Raw genomic sequence first — 8,639 nt, 5'->3', positions numbered from 1 at the left:
ACTTTCTTTTGTCCGTTTCTTCTCGCTTGTGGCTCATCAGTAGCTAGTGAACTGCAGCCAAGTTCTCCTGCTACGGCAATGCAGAAGGGTCAAAAAGGAAGTTTTGGCGTTAATTGCCCGTAAAAAAAAATCAGAATAGTTAATGTGGGATTGTGAAGGGAATGAATGATGGGTTCACATTTCTCAGTGAAGCGCTATGAGTGTCTCGAAAAGCACTAAGTAAATCTAATCCATCCATTAATCAATTTTCTTTCTAAATTAAGTCTTATTTATGTCTTACAGTACTCAATAAATGTTCTCTTATTATGTTGTGGTAATCACAAAAGATAGTCCCCAGGCGGTAAGTCCTGAAATGCACTCAAATGCACTAATACTGGGCATTAGAGGGCTCCGATACTGTTAAAAAACATACTTAGAAGGTCGTAAACAGGCTTGTTATACTCATTGAATATATTTAATTTATTAATAATAATTTATTATTAAAGGTGCTGTTTGTAACAAAAACACCACTGTAGCTCATTTTACCATTAGTGGTTTAACCGATCAACACGTACGCGCAGGGAGCGCGTGCACACATACAAAAACAGTCCAAGAGAAGCAATGAACAATTTGCAGTCTTGTTGTTGTTTTGATAAAATATAAATTCAATGACAATTAAAGGTATTTATCCAAATTGCTATTATTAGCTAACAACACTTAAAGCTCCTGAGCAAGCATATGTTATGTACGTTCGTAATTACGTCATTATGTACGAGAAGCCGTGAAAGGGCGAGATATACTGTGTAAAATACATTGGAAAGTTAGCGCCCTCTAGGCATTTGTGTAAATGTTGCAAACAGCCCCTTTAAGAATAATTACACTGGAACCAATAAGATGTGATAAACAAAGATTACTGTACTGTGTTAATGATTATTTCAGAGGTGTCAATTTCAATTAGAAGTAATAAAGGAAGACACTTTGCTCTGCTCTTGCAAAAACAGCACTTTACAGTCTTTGCAAATTGCATTTTTACAATCTGGGGACTAAACTTTTGGAAATAATTCTACACATATTGAGCTTGAGCGAGCAAGCTCAAGTCAATGCAGTCAAGTCAAAGCATGTCTGATAAATCAGATATCTCTATTAAAAAAACCCCCAATAGGTTTACTTATCTAACACAAAACAAACAATTTAAGTGTGAACAATATCTGAGACTGGTAGGGCAAAAGCAAAAGATGCATACATAATCTTCAACTTGTGCCTTTCTATGTTAGATAACCTTTGAAATCAGTCATTTTCCTAAACAATAAAGACCAACTGAAAATCTAGCTGGCAGACACATATCTGCTAAGTGGTCATTGAATCAATCAACACAATCACATTTCACCTCACTCAACAAGGTAATTACCCTTCACATTTTTAGAATATGTTTTGTATTTTGGCCTGATATGATAGCTGTACTGCAAGTACCAAACATTTAACATTTTGTTCATATCTGTATTTGCTGTGATAAAGTGTGCCTGTAGAAAACAGTGTGAGATCATCAGGGAGTTAAACCAAAAAAAGTAATTTATTTGCTATTATGAGAAGTAGGAGCTATATGTCGATAGGAATCTTAAGCATAAGATATGAGAAAAGATAATCCATAATGGAACTGATGAGTAACATATTTTTAGGGAGTTAGGGAGCATTCACTGGTTTAAGATATCACCACCGACTGTAAGATATTATGTCTGCACAGGCTAAAGTTTCTACTTTGTCTGGCTAATTAACTGATTATAAAAAGCTTCTGGGCGAGGATTTAGGTTTGTTTCGTCTCTCATGGTGCGCAGACATAGTCACAGACCCTACAGTGCTGCACCCTAATTGAGGTTATAGATAAAATCCTACACCATTAGAATGGCCACAAGGCGAGCTCTTTGGCTGTAAAAAGACAATGATTCAACTCACTTGGCCTCCAGTGCCAGAGCAATGATCCCAGCAGCCAGGGGTGCTGAAGCTGACGTTCCAGTGTGAGAGTCTGTGCATTTCTGCCTGAGGTCTGTTGTCACCTTGGAGATGGGATTGGAGATAGAGAGAGACATTTAATTCGACACAATTAGAGTTCCGCTTCCCTGTGTTGGGGTTTCACAGTTAAAGATGGTGCGCATAAGACAGGTGAGGTCCCAGGATCCTTTCTATAGTAACTAGTGACTGTAAAGAATGGTAGACTCATCAGGTAACTTGAGTCTTGAAGGAATACAGGACATTGGAAGCATAAAGGATTGAAACCTTTGAGCAGTGGCACCATAGAGCAAAGGAACTAGTGAACAATTTGATCTCAATGGAACCACACAACTTAGTAGCCACTCAGACTTTGGTCCTTAAATATCGTGTAGCAACGGAGCCTTCAAGAAAACATTAAATAATGGAGTCTAAGAGCATTGGAACGAAGAAGCATATCTGACAAACCTACCGTTTTTAATCAAGAAACTCATTTTTCTTGTTTTTTTGCCCATTTGCCCATTTTTCCTGGCCCCTTCCCATTCCCGTATTTTGTACTTCCTTGCAACATTTTTTCTTGGTATTACCAGAGAATTACAGCTTCAGGTCCGCTCAGCCTCTGCAACACTAGGGGGATATCATTGGCGTAACACATCATGGAGCCGGCAAAAAAGCTTAAACAAAGCACGCCAAAAAAAAGGTTGGTTGCATGTGACAGGTGACAAGGGCGAAGTGGGGGCGGGTCTCGTGATTGACTACTCTGCGTGTCACATGACACATGATTCAATCAAACAGACAGCATGACAGAAAAATTGGACGAGAAGATGACAGAGATCGCATTTCCGCAAAGACGAATACATGCAGGGGTACTTCAATCTATCAGGACATTGCGTTCCACGACCAAGCTTGTAAGCTAGGGATGTCCGATAATGGCTTTTTGCCGATATCCGATATTCCGATATTGTCCAACTCTTAATTACCGATACCGATATCAACCGATACCGATACCAATCGATACCGATATATACAGTCGTGGAATTAACACATTATTATGCCTAATTTGGACAACAAGGTATGGTGAAGATAAGGTCTTTTTTTTTAAAAATTAATAAAATAAAATAAGATAAATAAATTAAAAACATTTTCTTGAATAAAAAAGAAAGTAAAACAATATAAAAACAGTTACGTAGAAACTAGTAATTAATGAAAATTAGTAAAATTAATTGTTAAAGGTTAGTACTATTAGTGGACCAGCAGCACGCACAATCATGTGTGCTTACGGACTGTATCCCTTGCAGACTGTATTGATCTACATTGATATATAATGTAGAAACCAGGATATTAATAACAGAAAGAAACAACCCTTTTGTGTGAATGAGTGTAAATGGGGGAGGGAGGTTTTTTGGGTTGGTGCACTAATTGTAAGTGTATCTTGTGTTTTTTATGTTGATTTAATAAAAAAAAACAAAAAACCAAAAAAAACCCAAACAATAGCGATAATTAAAAAAACGATACCGATAATTTCCGATATTACATTTTAAAGCATTTCCGATATTATCGGACATCTCTACTTGTAACCCGGAACAACCGTATCTTAAAGCAACCACTGAAAATAAATCAATTTAATCTGTGCTTGGCACTCCCAAAACACCACCATTTTAGCGAGTAACATGCCTTTTAAAAATAAAAACAACAATGTGTGAAAATGGATTGCCAACATACCTGTGGTGGTGGGGGCGGGGTCCATATTACATCATCATACGATATGCATCATCTGTGATGATGCATATATTTTCTTTAAAAAGGCTATAAAAATGTTATACATACATTCAAAAATAAATCTGTGTTAATAGTAATTAGCATTAACATATATTTTTGTGATATTGTTTAGCTCAATGTTTTCAATTGTTGCTACTTCTGTACTTTGTTTAGTGACTTTATCTTTATTAAAAATGACTAGCAACAAATCGAGCATCTTCTTCTGGTGTTATTGGAGACTGTACTTGTGTTTAGAGACTCTTTACTTCTGTCGCTCGATGTCCACGACCAAAAGCGAGAGCTGCAATGAGCCTGACGTTACACTTGTTTTGCAGTGCTGCTTTAACTGCATTTTCTCTCCTTAAAAGCCATCACTGTTCCCCTAATGTTTGCACATTGCACATTTTGGACATTGCTGTCTGCGGGTATATCTCAGCTATATTAAAATACACCCACATCGCAGACATTCTGCCTCTGCTCCACACAATTCCGTGCGTACTGCTCTTTTTTGCCGGCCAAATTTTCGGTGCATCATTAGTCACGTGTGGCTGAGGGTCTGTGCAGGTTTCAACATGTCAAATGTAAGACTTTTAAAGACTTTGTTAAGACCATTTCACATCCATACGGACACAAAATACAACGACAAAGTAAAATCAGAGGTCCAGAATTAATTTTAAGTATAAGAATTCATTCACTGCTCTTTCACATTGGAAAACAAAATGGTTAAACTAACTAAATACACCAGGAGCGTCTCTAAGGTAAACTAATTGAAAAATATATTAGCAAACATTGTAACAGCCAATTTTTTGATTTGCCATAGAAGTGTTTTCTTGCAAAAGGTGCAGTGTGCTTCATATCAAGTGTTTTCATGTAACATCAACATCAGCAATGGTAGAGGAAAGCACAACAATTAGAGATGTCCGATAATATCGGGCTGCCGATATAATCGGCCGATAAATGCTTTAAAATGTAATATCGGAAATTATCGGTATCGGTTCGGAAATTATCGGTATCGGTTTCAAAAAGTAAAATGTATGACTTTTTAAAACGCAGCTGTACAGAGTGGTACACGGACCTAGGGAGAAGTATAGAGCACCAATAAACCTTAAAGGCACTGCCTTTGTGTGCCGGTCCAATCACATAATACCTACGGCTTTTCACACACACAAGTAAATGCATGCATACTTGGTCAAAAGCCATACAGGTCACACTGAGGGTGTCCGTATAAACAACTTTAACACTGTTACAAATATGTGCCACACTGTGAACCCACACCAAACAAAAATGACAAACACATTTCGGGAGAACATCCGCACCGTAACACAACATAAACACAACAGAATAAATACCCAGAACCCCTTGCAGCACTAACTCTTCCGGGACGCTACAATATACACCCCCCGCTACCCCCTACCCCCCCCCCCACCTCAACCCCCCCCCCCCCCCCCCCCCAACCTCAACCTCCTCATGCTCTCTCAGGGAGAGCATGTCCCAAATTCCAAGCTGCTGTTTTGAGCCATGTTAAAAAAAACAATGCACTTTGTGACTTCAATAATAAATATGGCAGTGCCACGTTGGCATTTTTTTCCATAACTTGAGTTGATTTATTTTGGAAAACCTTGTTGTATTGTTTAATGCATCCAGCGGGGCATCACAACAAACTTAGCATAATAATGTGTTAATTCCACGACTGTATATATCGGTATCGGTTGATATCGGAATCGGTAATTAAGAGTTGGACAATATCGGAATATCGGATATCGGAAAAAAAGCCATTATCGGACATCTTTAACAACAATATATTGTCTGTGAAAGGGACAGTTAGCATCTCTGCTGAAGCCAAATGGTTAACTTTGGTCATGTTTTTTTCCGCTGTCAGCATGTAGCAAAGCGATAAAAACACCCACAGTATTACTGTATCTGCACAAAGTTGTAAAAAACAGTGTGTGCAGACAGAGTGATTGTCTAAAAAGAAGGAAGGCGAATATGGCTTGCAAGCCTCAAACTGAATTTCGATGTGAATAGTGTGGATAACATTTAAATGTGCTCAGCTCATTTTGTATCTGGTGTGCATGGATACATTTTTACCTGTTTTTTGTGAGTTTTATGAAAACATATTGCTAATACACAAGGATAAGTTTTTACTTAGGCATGACAAGAAGACATTGGCAAATCTCCATTGCTTTCCTCACCCCACAATAAGATGAGTGTAAACACTAAACAGGCAACCGCTTTTAATGTCGGTTGCTGTATACACTTGGAGAAAAGATTAGGCATGAGAAGCTGACCTGAAATTATTGGAACAAATAATAGAAATAATATAAGAGAATTATGTTTTTTTTAAAAATAGTTTTACTGCTGAGTACACTACTACCACAGAGAAATGAGCGTGTGCATACAGTATGTAATAGTATGATTTCACTACTAAACATCTCATATTGATCTCCTTCGGCAATTGGCGCCACTTAACCCACATAACACTCCTTTGGCGGGGTTACGTTTATCATTGTAAAGTTGTGCAAGTGTTTGTGGTGTTTCAGCATCTTTTAAAACTGACTTATCTAGGGTTTTTTACTTTTACATTATCATTCCATTCACTTTTACCGCCATATTTACAAACGCTTCCCTCCTCGATGGCTGCACATCTGGGTACTAAACACTTTATACGTTTCCATCCACCGGCTTCAACCATGCATTGAATTGATCGTGCAGGAGACACAAATCGTTGAACTTTTACTTACCTATCTTATGCAAGTACTTTGGCTTTGCTGTGGGCTTTCATTAAGTTTTCTCCGCTGCTATGCTAACTAAGCTGTAGCTGCTGGTGTTTGATAAATTGCGACCGGGCAGCACAGTTAGTTCCGCTGTGTAGTTACGTTATAGCGTCCTCAAAAATCGAAACATTTCAAAGTGAGACTGAAGTTTATGCATGTTTTAAATAAAAGTAACGTCAATAGATTTTTAAGCCCTTTTAGAATCAGAATCAGAATCAGAATCAGAATAGTTTTATTGCCATTGTTTGAAAACGGGTTCACAAACTAGGAATTTTTCTTGGTGCAATCGTGCAACATAAAACACATATAACACATATTTGGTAATAAAAAGAGCTGTAACTGAGCTATCAGATCATGTTATAGACTTAGAAGGAATTCAAGGAATTCAAAGAGCTACTGTTTGGAGTTATTGTTCATGTGCCTGATGGCCGAGGGGAAAAAACTGTTCAGGTGGCGGGAGGTGTGGGTCTGGATGGAGCGTAGTCTCCTGCTTCTATGCTAGTTAATTTTTTTTTACACTTAATATTATCAATACAGCAGGTTCAGTTTCTTATAGTCAGGCAATATTATTTTATGTACACTGTATTAGATACTTTAAACGTACCAGAAGAAATTAACAAATTAAAAAGATGGTTTGACAAAAACAGACTATCGTTGAATCTTAGTAAAACTAGAATAATGCTATTTGGTAATAGTAAAAGAGAAAGTCAAACACAAATACAAATAGACGGAATAGAAATTGAAAGAGTAAATGAAACCAAATTTCTAGGTATAATGATTGATGATAAATTGAACTGGAAATCTCACGTAAAAAATATACCACATAAAGTAGCAAGAAACACGTCAATAATGAATAAAGCAAAACATGTTCTAGACAAAAAATCACTTCATAGTCTATACTGCTCACTAGTGTTACCATATCTGAGTTACTGTGTAGAAATATGGGGAAATAATTACAAAAGTACACTTCATTCATTAACGGTGTTACAAAAAAGATCAGTTAGAATAATACATAATGTTGGATATAGAGAACATACAAATCCTTTATTTATTGAATCAAAGATACTGAAATTCCACGACATAGTGAATTTGCAAACAGCTAAAATTATGCACAAAGCAAACTATAACCTGCTACCCAAGAATATACAACAATTCTTCTCAACAAAAAAGGAGAAATATAATCTTAGAGAAAAATGTAATTTAAAACATTTGTACGCACGTACAACACTTAAGACCTTCAGTATATCAGTATGTGGAATTAAATTATGGAATGGATTAAGCAAAGCAATCAAACAATGTACTAATATGATACACTTCAAGAAACTCTTCAAACTTAAAGTGTTTACAAAGTACAAAGAAGAAGAACCATGACAAACATTCTCAATTTATTTCATCCATTCATTCATTCATTCTTAAAGTAATCTTACTTATCTCATCATATGAAATATGACTTTCTTCACCAATTATTATTATTAAATTCTTACTATTATTTATTTATTTATTTTTATTGTGATTACATATGGAGTTTATTGTGAAAAAATTGAGAACAGGAAGTGAATAAAAAAAGTTTCAGCAACTGTTATGTAAAGAAAAGGGGTAGCTCTGCTTCTTCCTACTCCTTTTCGAACATGTTGAAAAGAGAAACTGGAAATTGTGATGTATCATGTTGTATGCTTGCATGTTCGAAATAAACTCAAACTCAACTCAACTCAACTCAACTACCTTAAAGGCCTACTGAAACCCACTACTACCGACCACGCAGTCTGATAGTTTATATATCAATGATGAAATCTCAACATTGCAACACATGCCAATACGGCCGGGTTAGATTAGTAAAGTGCAATTTTAAATTTCCCGCGAAATATTTTGCTGAAAACATCTCGGTATGATGACGTTTGCGCGTGACGTCACGGATTGTAGCGGACATATTGGGACACCATTGTGGCCAGCTATTAAGTCGTCTGTTTTCATCGCAAAATTCCACAGTATTCTGGACATCTGTGTTGGTGAATCTTTTGCAATTTGTTTAATGAACAATGAAGACAGCAAAGAAGAAAGCTGTAGGTGGGATCGGTGTATTAGCGGCTGGCTACAGCAACACAACCAGGAGGACTTTGAGTTGGATAGCAGACGCGCTACCGTGAG

General features: G+C 36.9%; 1 protein-coding gene across 1 annotated transcript in view; it reads right to left on the bottom strand.

The window, feature by feature from the left end:
* furinb (furin (paired basic amino acid cleaving enzyme) b) overlaps nt 1-8,639 on the bottom strand; it is a 189,569-nt gene that overhangs the window by 27,227 nt on the left and 153,703 nt on the right. Inside the window, exon 10 of the mRNA XM_062035290.1 lies at nt 1,930-2,030. Within this exon, the coding sequence (XP_061891274.1) occupies nt 1,930-2,030 (101 nt within the window). The remainder of the gene's footprint in view (nt 1-1,929; nt 2,031-8,639) is intronic.

The sequence above is a fragment of the Entelurus aequoreus genome, linkage group LG24 (genome assembly GCF_033978785.1).
Source record: "Entelurus aequoreus isolate RoL-2023_Sb linkage group LG24, RoL_Eaeq_v1.1, whole genome shotgun sequence".
NCBI classification, from domain to species: Eukaryota; Metazoa; Chordata; class Actinopteri; order Syngnathiformes; family Syngnathidae; genus Entelurus; species Entelurus aequoreus.
The sequence above is the reverse complement of the archived record's forward strand: the minus strand, read 5'-3'. Positions and strand labels throughout refer to the sequence as shown.